This window comes from Ornithorhynchus anatinus, chromosome 1 (assembly GCF_004115215.2).
Source record: "Ornithorhynchus anatinus isolate Pmale09 chromosome 1, mOrnAna1.pri.v4, whole genome shotgun sequence".
Classification (NCBI taxonomy): domain Eukaryota; kingdom Metazoa; phylum Chordata; class Mammalia; order Monotremata; family Ornithorhynchidae; genus Ornithorhynchus; species Ornithorhynchus anatinus.
Window position 1 is genome coordinate 83,902,393 of NC_041728.1, and position 25,628 is coordinate 83,928,020.

The 25,628-nt window shown below is 40.1% G+C and overlaps 1 protein-coding gene across 25 annotated transcripts in view; it reads left to right on the forward strand.

Annotated features, from left to right (window-relative positions):
• The window catches only part of RIMS1 (regulating synaptic membrane exocytosis 1), a 531,371-nt gene that overhangs the window by 373,918 nt on the left and 131,825 nt on the right, over positions 1-25,628 (forward strand). For 8 of the 25 annotated variants that reach the window (XM_039912344.1, XM_039912345.1, XM_039912346.1 and 5 more), the window contains one exon: positions 3,062-3,174. In XM_039912344.1, coding sequence (XP_039768278.1) covers positions 3,062-3,174 — 113 coding nt within the window. Of the gene's footprint in view, positions 1-1,776; positions 1,960-3,061; positions 3,175-8,206; positions 8,237-25,628 lie in introns of all 25 variants that reach the window. The other 17 variants (XM_029063826.2, XM_039912326.1, XM_039912317.1 and 14 more) reach the window with 3 other exon arrangements.

Below are 25,628 nucleotides of genomic sequence, written 5' to 3' on the forward strand. Positions count from 1 at the left end.
AATGACTAAAAGGATGATATGGGTTATGGTTCTGATAAAATAATTAGCAATCCTTGTTGGAAAAGGTAGGATTTGAAGAGGACTTTAAACGTAAGGAGAGCTGTGGTCTATCTGGAGTGAGGATGGAGGAAGTCCAAAGCTTAGGGAACAGTGTAAGTGAAAGGGTAGAGGTGGGAGACTTGAAAGCGAGATACAGCTGGAAAGTTGGATTGGGAGAAGTGGAGACCCCAGATTGAGGAGTAGCACATGAAGAAAGCAGATAAGTAAGGTAGAATCATAAGAACATTAATTGTGGTAATTAAGTTCTTACACTGTACTAAGGGCTGGGTTTGATACAGTTAAATAAATCAGACATAGTCCCTGTGCCATATGGGACTCACAGTAGAAGAGGGGAAGTGGGGAGCAGTAGGGATTCCCTAATTGAATCCCTATTTTACAGATGAAGAAATGGAGGCACAAAAAAATTAAATGACCTGCCCAAGGTCCACAGCAGTCAAGTGGCAGAGTCAGGATTAGAACCCAGACCCAACCTCTTTCCAGTAGGCCACACTGCTTCACTAAATTGAAGAAAAGGAAAATAATTGCTTAAAAGGTAGCATAAGTTACTTGTCCATAAATTGATAATTAGCATAGAAGTACCAAGATGGTAACTGGGGAAATAGTACCCAGGAAAAAGAAAATTAAAAAACGGAAGGCCTCTGGAGGGATTTTTATAAAAGACTGTAATGTTCCTCACCTTAACTTCATGACAAATTTGACCCTTTATTTCTGAAATAATGAAATTTTATTTTTAAACTATTCTATATGCAAAATATAAAATCCTGTTCCATATGTCAGCAACAACTAGGAATTAGAATTTATGAATATTTGCAATTGGTTGATTGTCTAAGATCCTGATAAATAATGAATATTCAGTGTTACTATTCTAAGTTTACTTATCTAGAGAAACAATTGAAGTAATTGGTAATTAGATTCTTCATTCAGGGCCATCAAATCACTTCAGTTTGAGGCATCCAAGCACAAAGACATATGGTAGAAACGTTTTCATCCTTGGAAAAATAATAACATGCTAATATTATTTACCCCAACTGAGGAAGCTTTACTTCTTCTTGTCACTCCTCTTCTAGCCCCTGTTTAGCTACAAGATAAGACAAACAAGACCAAGTTCTCTTTTTTGTCATCCATTGTGTGTCCATATATTGGCCTTTCTCCCCCTCCTCACTTTCTATCCTTTTCTGAGTCTGTCTCCTTCTACCTAAAGACTCATTTCCCTCTCCTTTTGACTGGTATAAAGAAATGTAAGCATGGAAATAAAAAATGATGCAGCATATATATTAAAAGGCAAAAATAAAGACAAGGGAAGAAGACAGCAACCTTTGTGATGTGTTACAGAGGGAAAAAAGCAAATAGCAAATTTACAGAAATGTGTGTGATTGGAAATGTGAACTAATTTTGCATCATATATCAAGGGTTCATCAAGAGCCCAGCTTTGTTTTAAGGTCATACTTTGAAATCTCAAGTACATTTTCTTTTAAAAATCCCCTTCCCTTCAAATGCGATGACCTAGATTTAGAAAAGCAAAACTGAATGGTGCTTCTCAGTGAGTTTCAGCAATCTCCATTTTCAGCTGACAGAATTTATAACATTTACATTAGTACAGTTTTAGCAGTAGCACTGTCAAATATGTGTTCAGGAGTTTTCCTTGGGCAACTGTGTAGCGGTGAAGCTAATATGGACCTGTTGACTGAAAACTCTTTTTTGACCCTAATGTTTTAGGGTTCTCCCACCATGTGTTTCTAGAAGGGGACACCCAGCCCCAAGAACAACTGATCAGCCACTCATTAGGGGAAAACATCACACTCGCTCAAGGTCTAGTGAGCATTCTAGTGTCAGACCATTATGCTCTATGCATCATCTTGTTCCCGGAGGGTCGGCGCCACCTTCTCCACTTCTGACAAGGTTGCTATTCATTGTAAAGCACAACATTCATGTTCTGCCTCCCAGGTGTCAGTGTGGTGGTGTATCTTCCTGAACACACAGTGCTTTCACTCATTCTGGCACTCTGCTATTGATCTATTTTGTGATATTTTTTATAGCTCGCCCACATCCTCCACTGCATCCACTTTCTCTGTTCTGATGGTTCTCTATAGTCTCTACCCAACAGCTGCCATTAAAATTTACAGTTGGCTGTTCTGTCCTTCCATTTGTTTGTGGCATATTCATATGAATTTTTTTGAAATAATTTAATTAATGTGCAGTAAATTACCTGAAGAAAAGCTGAATGAATTTTCTCTTTCTCTGAAGTGTAGGACCCCGTCTCTTTGTTCGTGTATTAAGACATACCTGAACTATTATGTAGCTTTAGTACGCTAATGAATTTCAAGCTAAAGAATGGTAGGATGTTTCATGCCTTTTTATACTACTGTTAGGACCAGATAAAGGGAGTTTCCTCAATTTATACCTAATCTACCTATTCCATTCAGACCAGTGTCTGAATAAGAGGTTCTTTTGAACACTGTAGTGCCCTCTGTGAGTGCTAAATAAATATTTATCTGATTGACTCATACTCTAAGCAACAGATTTCTAGACTATATAACTGAATGGAAATTAGAGTAACAGTTGCAGTTTAAATATCCTAAGTATGTTCATCTACATTTAAAAAGTCTCAATAATTTAACATAGCAATTTCAGTCACTGATAAGACCGTCCTTGCAATCAGTGCTTTAAACTTGTAGGGGCCAGAATTAAGAGTTTTTTAGTTCATTGTTATCAGGTATAGAAATGTCACACAGTAGCTCATTTCAGCTGAAGAATAATCAAATATTGGCAGCCCTCAGAAATTCAGTAACTATTGCTTTGTTGCAGATATACACTGCCTTTTCCCGTTCTTCATTGCATTTTCTTTATGCATACTTCAGATTGGTTCATCTTTGTCTTGAGGTTCAGGATTTCATTATCTGGGGTAACTAGACTTTTCCAGAGAGACTGTGGATTAGACCAAGTTTTGTTGAGCTGTGTTTTTGATTGCACTGTTTAATTTTAATCTTTATTTCATCTGCAGGATACACCAACAGGGAAGTCAAGGGCAGTCCCCCCCTGCAGACACTTCCTTCAGCAACCGGAGGGGAAGACAACTTCCACAGCTTCCAGTGAGAAGTGGCAGTTTAGAACAAGGTATCACATAATGTGCAATCTGTAGTTCCAAAATTTTGGGGTTTGAGACCTCCCTTTTTATAGTCTTTGATTATCTTTTAGAATGCCATCTTTACAGATGAAGAAATGGAGGCACAAAAAAATTAAATGACCTGCCCAAGGTCCACAGCAGTCAAGTGGCAGAGTCAGGATTAGAACCCAGACCCTATTATTCTATTATTCCTCCTAAATACAGAGAGTTTGAGCAAATTATAAGGATGACAGAAAACATAATATGCAACTAAGATGGAAGTTAGTGTGTTGAATTGCTTTATTACTTGATCTTCACAGTTTTGGTTCATTGTTGAATTAATGTTCACGTTAATATTTTTTAGTTGGGAATATTTGAACTCTTGGATTCAACATACTAGATGCAGTAATGCGCATGCAATCTACTGTAATCTGATTTTAGCAATTGGTCAAATCTTATTTTGAATTGCATATGTTGTGCTGTATTTATTAAACCAGAAATGAATTACATCTCCCAAGTGCTTAGTTCAATGCTTTGCATATAGTAAGAGTTCAAAAAATATCAATTTGCCAACTCTGACCAATATCAAAAACTTAATTAAGAACCTTCACCTTTGGTTTTATATCATACATTCAAAAGAAAATGGTTATGGAATATATATCTTTAAGCCTGAATTCTTTTCCTTGTCAGTTTAAAAAAAAAGAATGCATTTATCTGGATCATATATCTTTGCTATATGATAAAGGTACAGACGAGAAGAGTAAATTTTGGTTTATGAACAATTATTAAGGAACGCAGGAAGCTAATAGTGAAAGAATTGTCAGTCTGAAAAAATGTGTTGGGATGACTTTTACTGTGAGACAGTCATTGTTGAGTTAGTGTTCACTTTAGGATTTTGTATTTGGGAATATTTGAACTCTTTCTTGGATTCAAAATACTAGATGAAATAATGCACATCCAATCTACTTATTTATTTACAACCTCTTTATTGCTGAATTGTACTTTCCAAGTTCTTAGTATGGTGCTCTGCACAAAGTAAGCGCTCAGTAAATATGATTGAATGAATGAATGAATGAACCTACTGTAATCTGATTTCAGCAACTTCTCAATTCTTATTTTGAATACGTATGCTGTGCTGTATTTATTAAATACGAAATGAATTACATCTCCCAAGCACTTAGTATCATACTTTGTATACAGTAAGTTCTCAATAAATACCATAAATTAATTTACTGATCTCTAGACAACGCTGAAATCAGAATATAAAAAAGGTCAATGTTAGACATCAAAATGCTAATGAAGTTTATTCTTATGCTGGCCTGTAACCTCAAGTAGATATGAGGCCCACTAAACCCTTGCTGTATAACAAAATACAAAAAGTTTACAGATATTTGTTCCCCCTAAAAAAATAAGTAACAAAAACTCATCCTGAATTATAATTGGTATCTGAAGCCTCCTCTCTTTCCCAATCTGACTACTTGTTTTCCCATGAGGTTTAATACATTTTTAACAACTTGGTTTTAGTTCATTTTGTATTCAGGGATTTTATCAATTGCTACATATGCTAAATGTTTACATGCTGGTTGACTTCTGTGATGTATTTTTCAAATGGAATCTTAGGGTTGCAATGCTAAGGTATTGAAGTCTATTTGTTATTGTTTTCAGTTTCTGATGTAAATTTAGGTCATCACTTCTCTTTTAATATTGTAGGAATTCAATTTGTACTTATTTTAGTAAATAATAGTTTGCAGTAATTATTTTGCTTCAGTATCAGGAAAGACATGGTGAACAAAGTGGAGAGGCTTAGGAAGACAGATACAATTAAAAAAAAAAAGGTAGCACATAAGTCAGAAAAGAGGAAAGTATATGTTCCAAATGATTTGGATACATCTGAACGTTGGATTTCCAAGCAGTAGAAAATGACTAATGATCACTCTTCCATATTTATAGCAAGGATTATTTTACCTAGACAAGATATTCAACCTCTTTCATCCACTGAACATGCATGAATTCTAATGTGTTTTGTGGAAATATATTTTTTAAATGACTTCAAAAGCAAATTCAGCTTTCATTTGAATGGTAAATTGATTTTTTATTTTTAAAAATGTTTTCCAGAACACTGTTTTTGAATTTCTGATTTGCACAAACACAGGACAATTTGTTGTTAAAAATGTACTGATTTTCAAAATGCAGAATTGGTGAAAAGTATTACATGTGTTTCTTTGAACAACTAAATGATTTAAATCACTACTAAATTGTGCTAAAATAAGGAACTATGAGTTGTCTGGCCAGCCATTTTGTGCTGGGAGTTGGTGTTTCTGCCATTAAAATTCTTTGCATTTCCTCCAGTTGTAAATAAAATTATCTAAGGGTCTTTTATCTGAAAAAATTTCAATGCATTTGAAAACATTGTTTATGTTTGATCATAATATTTCAACTGAACTGTTAAAGTTATACCCAAAGTGCTACTCATTCAATAGATCTTATCTACAGCAAGGAAAGATTGCATATTTATAAAGCCTAAATACTTTATTTCATCTTCATATTCACAGATGTCTTTCAGCTTTGGTATAGAAAGGAGTAGCTGAAAGTGAATGAATTTTTTTTTCTGTTTTATTTTTATATTTTGTTTCATAACAATACAAGGTTTCCTCTTTTACTAAGGCCGTTGGTAACTCTTACAGAGATTTGAGCTATAAATGAGTCATAGAAATCTGGCACAATGTTTGAATTGTATGTAAAAAAATCTTATGTGTTTTAGCTATTTTTTTGGAAAACAATACTATTTAGGCCAATATGGTAAAATTTGTTGAAATGTGCAATAAGCTTTAATCCATTTTATTATCCACACTGTGATTACTGTTATATTTTTTCCTCTTAAGCAATTGTTTTTTTTAAAAAAAACCTCCATGCCTAATCAACTGAATGTCTTAAATTGTGCCAGTGAGAAAAAAACAAGATTAGATTAGGATTCCAATGAGTTGTTAAAATTATGACTCTCCTATTATTATTTTCTTTGGAATTTCTTCTAATTATAGATTCTCAAAATGAATTTGATTGTCATTTTTCCTCCATGCTGATGTAATTGTGATACATTTGATTACCAGTATTTTAACTTCTGTGGTATGAGAAGTCTTGGTTCATTGAGGTTCTGTTACTGGGTAGATATAGTAGAAAGGATACTGAAGAATGAGTTAATTCAGTTATCTACATTTTGGAGACATTGAGACAGCTATTTTGCCAATTGTGTGTAGTGTCTGATTTTTATAGTCTTATGGACAAGCTTATTTTTTATTCTAATGTGATTTAATCTTCACAGAATAATTTAATTTGTTATTAATTTCCTTATGTGATTATTCCTCAGTTTTGTGTTGTGTTTATCAGAACGCCTACACAGGCCTAGGTGTATTTTTCTGTCCAGTCAATTCTGTGAGTTATTTGCATTCTGTATTTTTTAAATGCCGTATATTACTAAGGAAGAAAAAAATGAAATACATTCCAAAAATGTTTATAAGCTTCTTTTTAAAAGTAGGGTTCCCACCATTTTTAATAGAGTCTGGGGGTTTTGAGGTCAGACAAGAAATGTATTTTGACAATATAGGAGCCAATAAACAGTCTAAAACGTAATTAATACTCAAAAAACCTTACCAGGTGGGATAAAGCCCCCAGTTACTATGCCATCCATGCAAGTAAAAGTTCCTAGACACAGTGGGGAATCGGTACCCCCAGTGAGGCAGTGAAGAGGTGAGTTGATCACGTTATATTATGAAATCTCAGAGATTTTCCTCAGCCAAAACATAGTAGTAATTGCTGTTGCTACTTAATCAGAATCCTTTTGGAGGAAGAGAGAAAGGAAAGGGTGGGTGTGTAGAAGTCTACACCGAGTGTCTTATACTATCACCACTTTTGGTGGACTGCTGTGATCCAATAGCTCTAGATGATTTACCCCACCCTTCCCAAGCAGGTAGGGTTGAAGTTTCTAGAGAAGATGTAATCCTGGCATATATGCTCAGGTGATATGATGGGATCTATAGTAACCTTTTAAAGCACCTAAGTACATGCTTTTCTGTGCATGTTCCTTTTGCTATTTTAGTGCAGCTTATTTGAGGAGAGAGAAGGGTTTATTAATTAGAAAATTTATTCATCGGGAACAGTATCAAGAAAGAGTGCTAGCAACAATACTGCCAGTGGCAACCCAGTAAAGAAAGTAGAATTTCTTTTATAAAATTTTTACCCAAAATTTGTTCATTTATATTTTAGGTTTATTGATAGTCTAGTAAAAATTGTTTGATTAAATATGTTTGCAAGAAGGAAGTGATTAATTTTCATTTGAATTAAAAATAATATTTTAAAATATTGTATTTTCACAACCAGTCCTAAGCAAACTAGAATTCATCCAGCTGCCACAATATCTTCCTGGGTCCTCTGAATCCCTGGTAGTTGAATGTATTCTGGGTCCAATATGGAGCTTGAAGCACTCTTCTGTTATTTACCAACTCTGATGTGTTATAGTCTCCCAAGTGCTTAGTAGAGTACATGGCACCCAGTAAGCACTCAATTACCACTAATTGTACACATGTACAAATGTTGCCAATCTAGGAGCTGTTCCATCCCAGGACCCTTCCCCTCAGTTGGTCTGTGTTCCAATAGGTAATTTGAGCTGCTAATACATTTGAACAAGTGTCATATTATATAGAACAAAGATGCTTGACTACTATAAAATTTCTAAAAAGAAGGAAGTTGCCATAACAACTCTTTGTTTTAGACATTTGATATTTTTATGTCTCCATGTTCCCAATTTCATTTTGCATTTTGTAGTTATTGGAGTCATTTAGAAGTCAAAAAAACTCATTTTTTTTCTTTGATTACTGTTAATACTCAAGTTTAATCTTTCATGGTTCGCCATTCAATTTTTCATGTCATTTTATACCTTGCATATTTTATTGTTCTGCCATTTTCAGATTACACATTTCCTTGTCTAACTATAAACTTGCTGATTTCTTCCTTTTGTTTCCATCATTCTGTGCATTTAATTCATTGAAGAACGAGAGAATTGTAGCTCTTCCTCAAAAGGTAAATATCCATATAAGATTTTTAAATATTTTAAGAGTGTTATTTTATATCAACATTGAATCTTATAGGTAGTCCCTTCAAATCATGGTAGCATGTCGGGAAATCAGCAAAGAGAGCCAGTCTAGAGAGGCCTGGAAGAGAAGAGTTCAGCGGGCTAGTCAGAGTTCACACCATTACTCTGCCAATCTCAATCCAATTCTCCACATCTGTCCAAGGTTCTGTCAGACAACAATCGTTCTTCAGGAGTTTCTTCCCAACTAATAGCTGCCCTGACTGTCAGGAAAAAGAGCTTGGTTTTCAAACTGGTCAGAGTGTGGTTGGGAAGAAATGCATGATGAATGCACAGGTGTTTCTGAAAAGCTTCCCCTGCCTGGGCTGAGTTAACAACCAGTAATTTTTTAAGTCTCATGAATTTTAAAGTCAAACATTTTATAATTAAAATCATTTAAATTCTTTATCAAATTACCTTTTTTAAATTTTGAAAGTGAGATTTTAAGTAGTTAATGTCATATAACATTGAACTTGTGTTTCTTTTAACGAAAAGAAGGGTAAATAAAAGGTTAGAAGCAAGGAATAAAGATTAGGTGATTAGGTAATTGTTTCAAAAACTATTTGTCAGGTGTTTAATGCTTTTCCTTAAATTCTAGTCATGATATATCAAACAATAACTCAAGAACCTAATATATATATCAAAATAATAAGGTGACTAAATATTGCTGTATTTTTATGTTTACCAAAAAAAGTTAAAATTGGTGATGGATTTTTTTGTAAAATAATTAGGGAACTGATGCAAGTCATGCTACTGTGCAAGAATTGCCATCACAGTGCAGTAGAATATGTTTATGAAAGAAATTCATGATGCCCTATGGAAAAAGCTGTGGAAATATAAAGCAAATGTGATGAGATTTGCTGCTATTATCTTAAAATGTCAAATGGAATGTGGTTTTTATATATTATAATTTAGAATTAAACTGTAGGGTGTGGTTTTTTTTTCTCAGTAGACATAGCAGAAGGTTTTTGATTCAGACTTGGAGGTACTTCTGAAAGAAGCCTGATTTATCCTTACTTGCAGGGGATTCATGAAAAATTTGAAATTTAAAAAATAAATAAATAACTTCTATTTATGAAAAGAGCTTATGTATAAAATTTAAGGTGAAGCTGTAGTTCACGTTGGCCGTATGTCTTGGGCATATTTTGGAAAAAAAACTTCTTTGCTTTTATTGTCCAGTGATAAAATTTCCTGAAAAAAAAACAACTTTCACACAGATTCCCAAAATTAGAAGGATACTACATATAGGTCAATGGGAGTATTGGAGATTTTGTATATTTAAAGGAGTAATTTTGCTAAGTTAGAGCTTTCTAACATATGCCATTTTATTATAATGACTAAATAATCTGGAGTCTATGAGCTGTTGATGTTCAGTGATTTTATGTTCAGTGATTTTAGTACTATAATATCAGTTTAACTGTGTTTCTGTTGCAGATCTGATTTGAAGTTTTCTGAAGTTAGTCATTTAAAGTGCTTGTGCTTTCAAAATGATCACATTATTGTTTAATACATCATTAAAGGGTATGGTAATTTCAAATTCATTCATATGTTCTAATGACTACATCGTAATAGGAGCCAGGAGCTCTAGAACCACTTCTGATTCTGCCATTCAGGATCAAAAATTTTTGTAGTTCACTACCGATTCATATTCATATACTCAATAAAGGTGACATTCTTATGATAACATACGTTAGACTTCTAATCTTCCAATGCCATGTTGGAAGAAACGGTTGTGCGCATATGCACAGTGTCACTCAAGGTCAACCTTTTCAACCTTTAGAATGCTAGGAAGACTTTCGTGGTAACATATAAAGAATACCTAGAATTTAGTGCATAGAGTTCAGTGCATGTCCAAACCATTATTTCTCAAATGACTACAGTAGCCTGAATAGGTCAAGGGACTGACTCTTAGCTTCTGAACCAAGGAGCCTGTTGCTCAGAGTTAGCCAGAGATTAGGGTATCCCTTCTCACTCAGGGTCCTGTTAGAATCTTTTTAACTGCATGATTTTCCTTAAAATGTATAATACTCTGTACTGCATACTGCATTTAATTCGGAGGTCCCAAGGGTGAACCAGTGATCAGAGAGATTGACTAAGCCTTACAGAGTATCAATTGGTGCTATTTATTGAGTGCATATTTTGTGCTAAGAGAACAATACATTAGAGTTGGTAGATATGTTCTCTGTCCACAAGAAGCTTGCAGCCCACAAGTAGAAACAAATATTAAAATGAGTTATAGATATTATAAATAGGTACTGTGAGTCTTAGGGTGGGGTGGCTACCAAATGCTGAAAGAGCACAAATCCAAGTTCCAGAGCCTTGCTGAAGTGAGTGGGAGTAGGAGCTTTTTCTAGGAAGGCCTCTTTAAGAGGATGTGATTTTAGTAAGACTTTGCAAATGGAGAGAGTGGTGGTCTGTCCAATACAAAGTGTGAGGGAGTTCCTGGCCAGAGGAAGGTTGTAGCCAAGGGGTTGGTGACAAGATGGATGAAATCAAGGTACAATGAGTAGGTTGGCATTAGAGGAGTGAAGCATTCAGGCTAGGAAATCAGTGAGGTAAGAAGGAGGAAAGAAGCTGAATGAGTGCCTTAAAGCAGTTTCTGATGCAGAGGTTTTTGAGGAATGGAGATATGTGAATTTAAACGGTTTTGTTTCAAAAAAATGATCTGGGCAGCAGAGTGAAGTATGAAGTAGAGTGAGGAGAGACAAGAGGCAGGGAGCTCAGCAAGGAGGCTGATGCAGTAGTCAAGGCAGTGTCTGGTAAGTTCTTGGATCAGAATAGTAGCAGTTTGGATGGGAAGGAGAGTGAGGATTTTAGCGATATTGAAAAGGAAGAACTGACCGGATTTGGTGACAGAATGACTAATGTGGGTTAGATGAGAGAGGAAAATGCCAAGATGAAAGACTTGTGAGACAGGATTGTAGTGGTGTTTATAATGATGGAAAAGACAGGGGGAAGGACAGGACTTTGGTGGGAAAATGAAGAGGTTTGTTTTGGAAATGCTAAGTTTGAGGTGTTGGCAGGACAGCAAATAGAGATATCCTGAAGACAGAAGTAAATCTGAAACTGCAGAGAAGGGGAAAGAAAAGTTAGATATAGGAGAGGTATATGGGAATCATCCACATATAGATGGTAGTTGAAGCCAAGGCAGCAGAGTTCTCTAAGGGAGTTGCTGTAGATAGAGACTAGAAAGGGACCCAAATCTGAGCCTTAAGAGACTTTCACAGTTAGAGAATGAGAGGCAGATTAGAAACTTGTGAAAGAGACTGAGGATGAATGTCCAGAGGAATAGGAAGAGAACCAGGAGAGGACAGTAATGAAGCCAAGGTTGGATAATGTTTCTAGGAGAAAGGAGTGGTCTAGATTGTCAAAGGCAGGTGAAAAGTCGAGTGAGTTTAGGATGGAGTAGAAGCAGTTGGATTTGGCAAGAAGAAGGTCATTGGTGACCTTAGAGTGGACAGTTCCCTTGGAGTGAAGTGAGAGTCAGTGAGATTGGAAGAGCTCAAGAAGCTCAAGGTATTTATTGAACATTTACTGCGTACAGTGGACTAAGCGATTAAGAGAATAAAATATAACAGAGTTAGCAGTCATGTTCTCTGCCCACAAGTTTCCAGTCTAGAGGGGCAGACATTAATATGTGATTAAAAAGAAATAATTGAAAGCTATGTACATGAGTGCTGAACATGAAATGAATTACGCTCATTTGGGCATATCAAATGCCCTAATTCACAGATCCAAGTGTATAGATGACACCAAAGGAAAGGAGTCAGGGAAGAGGGCTTAATCGTGGAAGACCTCTTGGAGAAGATGTGACCTTAATAAAGCTTTGAAGGTAGGGAAAGAGATGGTCTGGTGTATATGGAGTGAGAGGGAGTTCCAGGCAAGGAGGAGGAAGTGGGAAAGGAGTCAGTGCTGAGATACACAAGATCAGGACACAGTGATCAAGCTGGTGCTAGAGAAACAAAAGGTATGGGTTGGTCTGTAGTAGATCAGTAAGGCAAGGTAGAATGGGGTGGTCTGTCTAAATAGTTTATCAGCTGATGAATCCTTCCCCCACTAGGCCTCATTTCCTTTTCTATCTCTCCCTTCTGCCTTACTCTTGCACTTGGATTTGCCCCCTTTATTCACCCCTCCCTCAGCCCTAAAGCATTTATGTGCATAAATGTAATTTATTTATTTATATTAATGTCTGACTTCCCCTCTAGACTGTAAGCTCCATGTGGACAGGAAGCATGTCTTCCACTTTTGTTATATTGTAGTCTTCCACATGCTTAGTACAGTGTTATGCGCAAAGTAAGTACTCAGTAAATATGATTGATTGATTGTGTGAGCCCATTGTTGGATAGGGATTGTCTCTATCTGTTGCGAATTGTGCTTTCCAAGCACTTAGTACGTGGTCTGCACACAGTGTGAATGAATGAATGAATGGTATGAAGGTTCTATTTAATGTAGAGTTCAATGGGCAACCATAGGAAGTTCCTACTTATAGATAAGCAGGAACTAAATGTAACAGAGGGAGGTATGGATTGTAGTGAGGAGAGACAGGAGGTAGGGAGGTCAGCCAGGAGGCATCAAGGTGGGGTAGAATAAGTTGTTAGGTCAGTGTAGAAGCAGTTTGAATGAAGAGGAGGAAAGCTTGGACTTTAGCACTGTTGTGAAGGTAGAACCAATAGGATCTGGTGACAGATTGAATATGTGGGTAGAATGAGAAAGATAAATTGAGGACAACAGCAAGGTTATGGGCTTGTAAGATAGGGAGGCTAGGGAGGTGGTATTGTCTACAGTGAGAAAGATAGGGGAAGGACAGGGTTTGGGTGGGAAGATAAGTAGTACAGTTTTTTTGACATGTTTAGTTTGAGGTGTGATTGAGACATCCAGGTAGAGATGTCCTGGAGGCAGGAGGAAATGAGAGTCTGCAGGAAAGGAAAGAGGTTAGGGTTGGAGATGAAGATTTGGGAATTATCCACATAGAAGTGGTAGTTGAAACCATGGGTGTGAATGAGTTCTCCAAGGAGTGGGAATAGATAGAGAATAGAAGAGGATCTAGAATTGAGTATTGAGCCACTTCCCCCGCCCCCCACCATTGTCAGAAGGAGGAAGGCAGAGAAGGAGCCAGCAAAAGAGACTGAGCAGGAGGAGTCACAGAAACATGAGGAGAACCATGAAAGGACAGTGTTATTCAATTCAAAATTGCATAGCATTTCAAGGAGAAGCAGCGTGGCTCAGTAGAAAGAGCACGGGCTTTGGAGTCAGGGCTCATGAGTTCGAATCCCAGCTCTGCCACTTGTCGGCTGTGTGACTGTGGGCAAGTCACTTAACTTCTCTGTGCCTCAGTTCCCTCATCTGTAAAATGGGGATTAAGACTGTGAGCCCCATGTGGGACAACCTGATTCCCCTATGTCTACCCCAGCGCTTAGAACAGTGCTCGGCACATAGTAAGCACTTAATAAATACCAACATTATTATTATTATTATTAAGGAGAAGGAATATTTGACAATGTCAAAGGCAGCTGAGAGGTCTAGGAGGATTAGGATAGAGGTAGAAGCCATCAGAATTCGCTGGAAGAAGGTCATTTGTTCTCTTAGAGAGGGCTGTTTCCATCTATTGAACAGGACAGAAGCTGAAATGGAGAGGATCAAGGAGAGAATTGGAGGAGAGGAAGCAGAGATAGCTGATGTAACAACTCTCTCAAGAAGTATGGAGAGGAATCATAGGAGGGAGATGGTGGAACAATATCTTGAGGGAGCCATGGGATCAAGGGAGTGACTTTTTTAAAATGTTTGAAAGCAGAAGGAAAAAGTCATTGTAAAGAGAACAGTTGACAGTGGCAGCCAAGGAGGTAAGAAGGTAGGAGCCTTGTGTTTTAAAAGGTATGAAGGGATGGAATCAGAAGCACAGTTGGAGGGGATAGGTTTAGAGAGGAGTGAGATTTATTCTTGAGTCACTGCAGGGAATAAAGAGAGAGCTGAAGGGGAATTATTGGATATGAGCAGAGGAATTTTTAAGGAGATCCCACCTGATGATTTCAGTTTTGTTGAAGTATGTGGCTAGATCATTATAATAATAATAAGTGTATTTGTTAAGTACTTACTATGTGCCCAACACTGTTCTAAATGCTGGGGTAGATACAGAGTAATCAGGTTGTGCCCCCCGTGATGCTCACTCTTTTAATCCCCATTTTAAAGATGAGGTAACCGAAGCACAGAGAAGTGAAGTGACTTGTCCAAGGTCACACAACAGACAAGTGGCAGAGCTGGGGTTAGACCCCACATCCTCTGATTCACAAGCCCGGGCTCTTGCCACTAACCTATGTGAGAATGAGATAGTGGGAGAGGGAGAGAGGAAGTTTGGTAGGGAGTTAAATGTCTGGAATAGATGGCAGAGACAGCAGGCATGGGAGTGAATTATGAAGGAGACGTATTGTTGTTGGGAAGAGGAAAGACCTGAATTGATGCAGGTAAGAATTAAAGTGGTCAAGGTCAGACATTGTCTGGATTTCTTCCAACAGCCCCCCACAGCTCAAGCACGGGAGTAAAGGAAGTGTACTGTGGAGGTGATCACTTCCAGGGTTGTGGGTGGTTTAAGATCGACAGGGGGGCAGGGGAGCACGGAAGTTGAGTTTAGTGAAGATGGCGGTGTTGAGGGTGTCGATTTGTCGATCAAGAAAAGGTAGTTTGAATATGGATACCAAAGGGATAGGATGCTTGTAGAATATTGGAGGCAGTCAAAAGATCTGAGGTATCTGTGGGGAAGCAGGAGTGATTTGTATGGGAGGGGTTTATGGGAAATAGAACAGATGAGGAGGTTGTGTTAACTCTAACAGGTGGCCTGTTGGAGGAATTTCAGAATTATTATTAGTAATAATAATAATAACTGTAGTATTTAAGTTCTTACTGTTCACCAGGGACTGTACTAAATGTTGGGGTGGGTACAAGCAAAGCAAGTCGGACCCAATCCCTCTCCCATGTGGGACTAACAGTCTTAATCCCCATTTTACAGATGAGGTAACTGAGGCCCAGGGAAGTGATTTGCCCAAGGTCACACAGCAGACATTTGGCGGAACTAGGATTAGAATTTATGACCTGACTCCCAGGTCCCTGCGATTCATAATCCAGTACATCATGCTGCTTCTCTTTTAATAATAATAATAGTAATTATTATGGTATAATAATAATAATAATCTTGGCATTTGTTAAGCGCTTACTATGTGCCGAGCACTGTTCTAAGAGCTGGGGGAGATACAGGGTAATCAGGTTGTCCCACGTGAGGTTTACAGTCTTAATCCCCATTTGACAAATATGGTAACTGAGGCACCGAGAAGTGAAGTGACTTGCCCAAAGTCACACAGCTGACAGGTGGTGGAGCCTGGATTAGAACCCATGACCTCTGACTCCTAAGCCCGTGCTCTTTCCACTGAGCCACGGTTTATTTAAGCACTTAACAAACGAAGTCCAGACGCAGTACTAAGCGCTGGGGTGGGTGCAAGCAAATCGGATTGTACACAGTCCCTGTCCCACATGGGGTTCACAGTCTCAGTTTCCATTTTATAGGTAACTGAGGTACACAGTAGTTAAATGATTTGCCCAAGGTCACATGGCAGGCCAGTGTTGGGAGCCGGGATTACAATCCATAACCTTCTGACTCCCAGCCCCGTGTTCTCTCCACTAAATCATGCTGCTTCATTAGTAAGGGTGGAGATTGTATAGTGACTACAGATTATAAAATCAAGAATGGGCCCGAGTTGCTGGGTGTGTGAGGTAAGGTGGAGCCAGAGGTCATGGGGCTAGAGGAGTGAGGGGAAGTGGAGAGTGGAAGTAGCGCACCTCCTCCAAGAGGCCTTCCCAGACTTAGCTTCCCCTTTTCCCTCTGCTCCCCCTCCTCCCTCTGCTCCCTCTCCCTACCCCCTTCACCTCCCCTCAGCTAAGCCCCCTTTCCCTCTGCTCTTCCCCCTCTCCCTTCCCCTCAGCACTGTGCTCATTTGTATATATTTTTATTACCCTATTTATTTTAATGAGGTACACCCCTTGATTCTATTTATCGTGATTAAGTTGTCTTGTTTTTGTCGATCTGTCTCCCCCCGATTAGACTGTAAACCCGTCAATGGGCAGGGATTGTCTCTATCTGTTGACGATTTGTACATTCCAATCGCTTAGTACAGTGCTCTGCACATAGTAAGCACTCAATAAATACTTTTGAATGAATGAATGAAGTAGTCGTCGGGGACATCCACATGGATATTGAAGTCCCTAAGCATCAACGTGGGGGTGGAGAATGAAAAAAGAATGTAAGAAAGGGATCAAAATGGTTCACAGAGTTGGAGGGGAGCTCTGGAGTGTGGTTGATGATGGTGATTAGTAATTAGAGTGGGTGGCACAGGTGCATATGGCTTTAGAGAAAGGGAAAGAAAAGGGTAGGGGAGGTGGGATGGTGCAAAAGTGACTTTGGGGAGCGAGAAAGAGATCGGTGAATCTACAGGATTGGCAAAACAGAAGGCCACCACATCTTGAGAGAACCAGACTTTCAGTGATGGCGAGGAGGAGCAGGGATTAGGTCAGGAACAGGTCACTGTTATAGGGAATTTTTCCCAAGGTGATGGAGCAGGTGTTCCCAGTCCTCTCTTGGTTGAGGCTATGGGTTGAGAATGCGGGGAGAGGAGGAGACGAGAGGCGTAGAAAAAGGATTGAATATTTGAGTGAGTTGTTGGGGGCTGAAGAGGAGGCACTGGGACAGGATGACAGGGATGGGGAGGAGAGAGGAGTGGGAGTGGTGCAAGGTGGGTGGAGAGGTTGGATGGAAGCATGGCCTAATGGATAGAGCACGGGCCTGGTAGTCAGCGGGTCATGGATTCTAATCTTTGGGCAAGTCACTTCGATTCTCTGTGCCTCAGCTACCTCCTCTGTAAAATAAGGATGAAGATTGTGAACTCTTTGTGGGACTGGGAGTGTCCAACCTGATTATTTTGTATTTACTGTGGCGTTTATAACAGTCCCTGGCACATAGTAAAAGCTTAAAAAATGCCTGATCACCTTGTATCTCCTCCCCCCCAGCGCTTAGAACAGTGCTTTGAACATATTAAACGCTTAACAAATACCACCATTATTATTATTACACTAGGCCTTAAGAGAAAAGAAGTCCGGAGCTGCAGCAGTTGATCCGTAGAACCCAGTGGGAAATACAGGTTCCTCTAGTAGCAGGTGGGAAACCACAAATTCTAAACTGCGGTTAGCAAATCATTAAAGCAGCTGTCCCGCGTGAGTGGGCGAGAGCTCTCAAGTCGCTAGGTGTTAATGGGTCCTTGTTTACACGTTGTTATCTCTTTGGTGAGTCTCTATCCTGCTTCTTCGGCATCCCGGTGTGCGGAGGGGTGGGGAGGATTCATTCCATTCATTCAATAGTATTTATTGAGCGCTTATTATGTGCAGAGCACTGTACTAAACGCTTGGAATGTACAATTCGGCAACAGATAGAGAGAATCCCTGCCCATTGACGGGCTCACAGTCTAATCGGGGGAGACAGACGGCAGAGCAAAACAGAACTATTGACAATTGACAAAGGATTGACAATTCCTTCCTCGTGCAGTACCAAATGATAATAATTATGGTATTTGTTAAGCGCTTACTGTGCCAAGCACTGTTCTATGAGCTGCGGTGTATACAAGGTAATCAGTTTGTCCCCAAGGTAATCAGTAATCCCCAATTTTACAGATGAGGCAACTGAGGTATAGTGGAGTTAAAGTGACTTGCCCAAAGTCACACAGCTGGCTAGTGGGGGAGCTTGGATTAGAACCCATGACCTCTGACTCCCAAACCCGGACTCTTTCCACTGAGCCATGGTGTTAAACGCTTACTGTGTGCCAAGCACTGTTCTAAGCCCTGGGGTAAATACAAGGTAATCAGGTTGTCCCACGTGGGGCTCACAGACTTAGTCACCATTTTACAGATGAGGTAACTGAGCCCCAGCGGATTTAAGTGACTCAGTCACACAGCTGGTAAATGGCGGAGGCGGGATTAGAACCCACAACCTTTGACTCTCACGCCCGTGCTCTGGATGGGGGGAGTGGGGAATGAGAGTGCCGTGTCCCCTTCCCCGTTAGAGCCTTAAACTCCATTTGGGGGGATGGTGTGCAAAGAGGGCGGGAGAATCCGAGGAGGCCAGAGCAGTCCTCCCCTTTGCACCCATGGGCAGAGGGGGACCCTTCCCTTAGGCGTGAACCTAGGCCTCTGGTGTCAGTGGCCTCACTTTCCTCCAGAGCTATCCTAAATTCCCCCACCTAGGGGGGGTCAGTTTTTTGACCCTGGCTTCTCTGGGGGGTGGGGGGGGGCGACCCCTCTCTCTGGCACAGAGGTGGGTGGGTGTCAGGCGGAGGTGGCAATTGGAGGAGAAAAAATGGAGCCAGTAGATGTAGACAACTCGCTCAAGGAGTTTGGAGAAGAATTCATTCAATCGTATTTATTCAGCGCTTACTATGTGCAGAACACTGTATTGAGCGCTTGGAAAGTACAATTCGGCAACAGATAGAGACAGCAGCAGCGTGAGAAGCAGCGTGGCTCAGTGGAAAGAGCACGGGCTTTGGAGTCAGGGCTCATGAGTTCGAATCCCAGCTCTGCCACTTGTCGGCTGTGTGACTGTGGGCAAGTCACTTAACTTCTCTGTGCCTCAGTTCCCTCATCTGTAAAATGGGGATTAAGATTGTGAGCCCCACCTGGGACAACCTGATTCCCCTATGTCTACCCCAGCGCTTAGAACAGTGCTCGGCACATAGTAAGCGCTTAACAAATACCAACATTATTAGAGACAATCCCTACCCAACAACGGGCTCGGTAGAACGGAAATGTAGTGATAACTGGAGAGAGCTTTAGGATCAAGGGAGATTTTGGAGGGTTTTTTTTTTTTTAAGGATATGCAGTGGTACGTGAGCATGTTGAAAGCAGAGGGGAAGAAGCCATTGAAGAGGGAAAGGTTGAAGATGGTGGTAAGGGAGGAAAGAAGGGAGAAGCAAGTGGTTTGTTAAGTATCGAAGGGATAGGGATGGACACAGTTTAAGGGGCTAAATTTTGAGAGGAGGCAGGAGATCCCATTTAGAGATACTGCTGGGAAAGATGGGAGAGGTGAAGGAGGGGAGGGAGAATGAAGCAGTAATGTCGTCCAGAGGAGAGGGCAGGGTTAATGATGGTGAGGATGAATTTTAGATGAACGAGAATATGTTGATGACTGGATTTCTGCCAGCAGCTCTCTGCAGTTCATGCATAGGAGCGGAGGAAACAAAACTGTGGGTTTGTGATAAGAAACTGGTGGAGGGAAGGAAATGAAGAAGTTGGATTCAGTGGAAAGGGCCATGTTGAGCCCATCAGTGTGTGCATCAAGACAAAGAAGTTTGGGTTTGGGAACACAATGGGACATAGTGTTGTGTAGGGATTGTCTCATCTGTTGCCGAATTGTACATTCCGAGCTCTTAGTACAGTGCTCTGCACATAGTAAGAGTTCAATAAATACGATTGATTTGTTTAAGAATATTAGAGGAGTTTAAAATCAGATGTCCCTCTGGAAGAACAGGACAGATTAGCAAGGAGGGTGTATGCGAGAGAGAAGGCAGGTGAAGAGAATGTGGTCAGATAGAGAAATTTCAGAGTAGGTATAGGTAATAATAATAATGGTATTTAAGCACTTACAATGTACCAAGCACTGTTCCAAGCACTAGGGTAGATACAAGGTGATCAGGTGGTCCTATGTGCGGCTCACAGATGTAATCCCCATTTTACAGATGAGGTAGCTGAAGCACAAAGCAGTTAAGTGGCTTACCCAAGGCCACACAGCAGACAAGTGGCAGAAGAGGGATTAGAACCCACGACCTCTAGCTCCCAACTGATTGATAGGGTAGAGATTGTAAAATGGGGATTGAGACTGTGAGCCCCATGTAGAGATTGGATAGTGATTTCAAATGATAAGATTAAGCTTGTGTCCAAAATTGGTGAGTAGGTGGAGTCAGTAGAACTGAGGGGTGAGTGGAAGCAGGCATTGGTAGGGTTGTTGGGAACATCCATATCGATATCATTATTATTCAGGTCCCCAAGGATCAGTGTAGGGATGGAGAAAGAAAAGAGGGATGTGAAAAAGACATCACAGTGGTTCAGAAAATTGGAGGTAAGGTTTCAGAGGTGGAGATGACTGTGAATAGCAATTGGAGTGAGTCGTAGACATGGATGATATGGGCTTTAAAGGAAGGAAAATAGATGGAGAAAGGGAGCTGCAGGGTGATTCTCAATGCTATATATATATATCTATTTTAACCATAATGTGATGAATTATGTTTGAAAAATATAATCTCTGTCAAATAGTTATCCAAGGAGAAAGGCAAACACAAAATCACCACCATATTTTCTTTTCCTCCTCTATCTGAATAATAATAATAATGGTATTAAATGTTTACTATGTGTCAGGTACTGTTCTAGGTCTAGGATGGGTACAAGCAAATTGGACTGGACCTGATCCGTGTCCCACATGGGACTCACAGTCTCAATCCCTATTTTACAGATGAGGTAACTGAGTCACAGAGAAGTGAAGTGACTTGCTCAAGGTCCCCCAGCAGACAAGTGGCAGAGTTGGGATTAGAACTCCTAAATCCATGCTTCTTTAAGACTAAGGCCTTCTCTTGGAGGAGAGGCCTGACATAATACTGTTTCATAGCTAATTGAATTATGGCTCCGTATTTGCAGATTTTCATACTCAAGCAAATCCTTCACAATTTTTTTTTCTCAGAGATAATCTGATCAGTGTGGCATAGTGGAAAGAGCATGGCCTGAGAGTCAGAGGACATGGAGTGTAATCTCTTCTCCATAATTTGCCAGCTGTGTTCCCTTGGGCAGGTCTTTTAATTTCTCTTAGACTCAGTTCCCTCATCCAAAATGGGGATTCAATCAATTGTATTTATTGAGTGCTTGTACCGTGTGCAGAACACTGTGCTATGTGCTTGGGAGAGTCCAATATAACAGAGTTGGTAGTCACATTCCCTACCCATAGTGGTTTTGTGTAAAGGGGAAGGCAGACATTACTACATCAATACCTGTTCTCCTGCCAACTTCGATTGTAAGTCCCATGTGATACCTGATTATCCTGTATATACTCCAGAGCTTAGCATAGTGCTTGGCATATAGTAAGTCACAGTCTGGAAGAGGAGGCAGACAATATAAATATACAGATTAAATTACAATATGTACATAAGGGATTTGGGGTTGAGGGATGGGTGAATAAAGGGTGCAAATCCTAGTGCAAGACTGATAAAGGAGTGGGGGAAGAAGAAATGAGGACTTAGTTGGAGAAAAGCCATTTGAAGGAGATGGGTCTTTAATTAGGCTTTGAAGGTGGGGAGATTGAACGTCTGTCAAATATGAAGAGGGAGGGAGTTCCAGGCCAGAAGCAGACATGGGTAAAGGGTCGCTGGTGGGATAGAAGAAATCAAGAGCATAGGTTGGCATAAAAGGAGCAAAGTGAATGTGCTGGGTTGTAGCATGAAATCAGGGAAGTAAGGTAGGATAGAGCAAAGTAATTGAATGCTTTAAAGCCTATGTCAAGGAGTTTCTGTAGGAGGGATGGGCAGTCATTGGAGGTTTTTGAGAAGTGGGGCAAACATGGATGAATCTTTTTGTAGAAAAATGACCCAGGCAGCAGAGTGAAGTATGGACTGGAGAGAGACAGGAGGTTGGGCCGGCACCAAGGAGCTGATGGAGAAATCAAGGTAGGCTAGAATAAGTGCTTGGATTCACATGGTAGAAGTTTGGATAGAGAGGAAGGGCAGATTTTAGCAATGTTGTGAAGGTTGAACCGACAGGATTTGATGACAGATTGAATATATGGGTTGAATGAGAGAGATGAGTTGAGGATAATGCCTAGTTACAGGTTTGTGAGACAGGACAGTGGTGCTGTCTACAGAGATGGGGAAGACAAGGTTTGGGTGTGAATTTGAGGAATATTTTTTGGGACATAGTAATTTAGTAGAGGAATATCCAAGTAGAGATGTCCTGAAGGCAGGAGAAAATCCGAGACTATAGAGGAGGAAGATCAGGACTGGAGATGTAGTTTGGAAATCATCTGCATAAACATGGTAGTTGAAGTCATGGGAGCGATTGAGGTCTCCAAGGGAGTGGGTGTCAATGGAAAATAGAAGGGGTCCCAGAAGTGAGCCCTGAGGGAACCCCACAGTTAGGGAGTGGGAGGCAGAGAGAGATGTGAAGTATATTTATATATATGCCCTCTATCAGCTGCTGTAAAAGAAATATTTGTGCACATTCAATTTTCTCTGCTCCAGTTGAAATTTTAGTAGTCTAGGACAAATAACGATACTTCCCACTAAATTAAAACATCTTGAATTTTTATAACTTCAGATTTATACAGGAACAGTTTTATTCTCTGCTCTTCATATTAATTTCAGGCTTTTGTAAAGCAGAATATGTGACCAGCCTAACGAGGCAGCTGAACATAAGTGGGAAACATATAGTCTATTTATTTGATTAATTGACTGATCACTTCATTTCCAAGTGAAATATATTTTTATAAAGCTACTAACTTGAAGGAGTTATATACTTCAAAATTTCCAGAAATCTTTGTGGTTGGTGGCAGGAGGGCAACATTCTGAAGGAAGAGTTCTATCAATTGTATTTATCGAGTGCTTACTGTGTGCAGAGCACTGTATTAAACGCTTGGGAGAATGCAATACAACAGAGTTGGTAAACAAATTACCTGCCCACAACGAGCTCACAATCTAGAAGAATTCATTCAATCATCTTTGAGTGCTTACTGTTTGCATAGCACGGTACTAAGTGCTTGGAGAATACAATATAACAAATAAAAAGTCATATTCCCTGCCCACAACGAGCTTACAGTCTAGAAGGGAAAACACACATTAATACATATATAAATAAATTACAGATATGTACATAATTGCTGTGGGGTTGGGAGCAGAGTTGATGAATAAGGGAGTAAATCAGGGCAACGCAGAAGACAGTGGGAGAAGAGGAAAGGAGGGCTTAAGCAGGAAAGGCCTCTTGGAAGAGATGTGCTTTTAGGAAGACTTTGAAGGTAGGGGAGAGTAATTGTCAGTCAGATAGTAATTGTCTGTCAGGGTTAAAAGAGCTGATACTTTATTGCCTGATCAGTGGCAACAAGTCTGAAAATCATGGCATCTAAAATGAAGGGTTATGCTGTATTCACCACTGTGGACAAAAATTATTGGAAGCCAGCCAAGCAGCTAAGGTCTGCGATGAACTCCATACTACTTTAGGCACTAAAATGACACTAGTTGGTAGAGGAAGAAAAGTAACAAATGCTACATTTGTAGTCACCATTGTGTGAAATGAAATCAGTGACTTTAAATTATTAAAAATCAGGAACTATGTAAGTGGGGTGGATAATAATAATGGTGGTATTCATTATGCACTTACTATGTGCAAACCACTGTTCTAAGTGCTGGGTTAGATACAAGGTAATCAGGGTGTCCCATGTGGGGCTCACAGTCATAATCCCCATTTTACAGATGAGGTCACTGAGGCACAGAGAAGTGAAGTGACTTGCCCAAAGCCACACAGCATACATGTGGTGGAGCTGGGATTGGAACTCAGGACATCTAACTCCCAAGCCTGTACTCTTTCCACTAAGCCACGCTGCTTCTCGCTCTTCCTTGGTTCATAGGACCCGGGGCTGTCCCTGCTCCCCTTCCCCTGCCAGCTGCCAACATGGATTACCTTCACCACCCGTGACGCACCCAATCCTCATTTTATTCCCATGCATACTGATCGTAATTTTCATTATCCAACTCCCTGAATACCCCCCTTCTTCCCAGAGGGGCGTGGTAAACTTAAGCAGGGGTCAGGATGGGCGGGGGCCAGTGATAGGTCGAGAGTTAGGTGCAGTGTGAGTTGGGGAGAGGGGCAGATTTGGGTTAAGGCAAAATCGGAAGCTGCCGGGGTTGGGGGCACAGTCCTGATAGAAACTGCAGGAGTTGGGGGACAGATGAGAGTATGATGGATTTTGTTCAGTGTTTACAATGTGCCAAGCACTGGTCCAAGCGCTGGGGTAGATACAAGGTTTTCAGGTTGTCCCACGTGGGACTCATAGTCTTCATCTCCGTTATACAGATGAGGGAAGTGAGGCACAGAGAAGTTAAGTGACTTGCCCAAAGTCACACAGCTGACAAGTGGCAGAGGGGGATTAGGTCCCACTACCTCCAACTCCCAAGACCAGGCTTTTGCCACTAAGCCACGTGAGAGCTATAGGTCTAGGGGAGATGGCATGGAGGGCAGGAGAAGCAGTGGGAATTTTGGAAATCATGGACCAGGAATTTTGAAACCTTCCATGCAATTGTTGTGTCCTATTATCACATTTGTCTTTGTAACATATAATAATAATAGTAATAATTATGGTATTTTGTTAAGTGCTTACTATGTGCCAAGCACTGTTCTAAGCACTGGAATAAATACAAAGTAATCAGGTTGTCCTGTGTGGGGCTTACAGTCTCAATCTCCATTTTACAGATAAGTTAACTAGGCACAGAGAAGTTAAGTGACTTGTCCAAGGTCACTCAGCAGTCAAGGGGCGAATCTGGGATTAGAACCCACAACCTCTAACTCCCAAGCCCGGGTTCTTGCCACTGTATCTTGCTGCTCCTCACAAGAAATCACAGTATCACAGTGTCACAAGTTATTCTCAGTTCTGTGTACTTACTCCGTGTCAAAACCTACACTTCTTTCTATTTGGTTACACCTAACTTCTATGTATTCATTAGTTGGTTGATCTTTATTCAATTGTTTTTAAACTCACTTTTGAACTTTTTTAAATACCTCAGTTCAGTTTCAACTTCACTTCAAAACATCTGTCTTCTAATTTGAAAGAATGATCATCTAGATTTATCTAGTGACATATTTGTCCTAATATTGAAAATTATTATTGTGGTATTTAAGTCCTTACTCTGTTTTCAGCACTGTATTAAATGCTGGGGTAGAAACAAAATAATCTGGGCAGGTACTGTACCTGTCCCACATGGGGCTACCAGTCTAAGTAATAGAGAGAATCGCCTAGTTCCCCATTTTTCTCCAACTGAAGTATGGAGAAGTTAATGACTTGCCCGAGGTCACACAGCAGGCAAGTGGTGGAGCTAGGATCAGAAACAGTTTTCTTGACTCCCAGTCCCAAGCATCTAAAAAGTCGATATTATTATTTGGTACCTATTGAGATAGTAGCATGTACAAATAACGTAAAGGGGGAAAACATGTCCCCAGATAAATTGAGATAATCTTTCCTCCAAATGAGATGTGTGTATATACATCACAGTCTTTTGATCTAGTCCTGCAGTG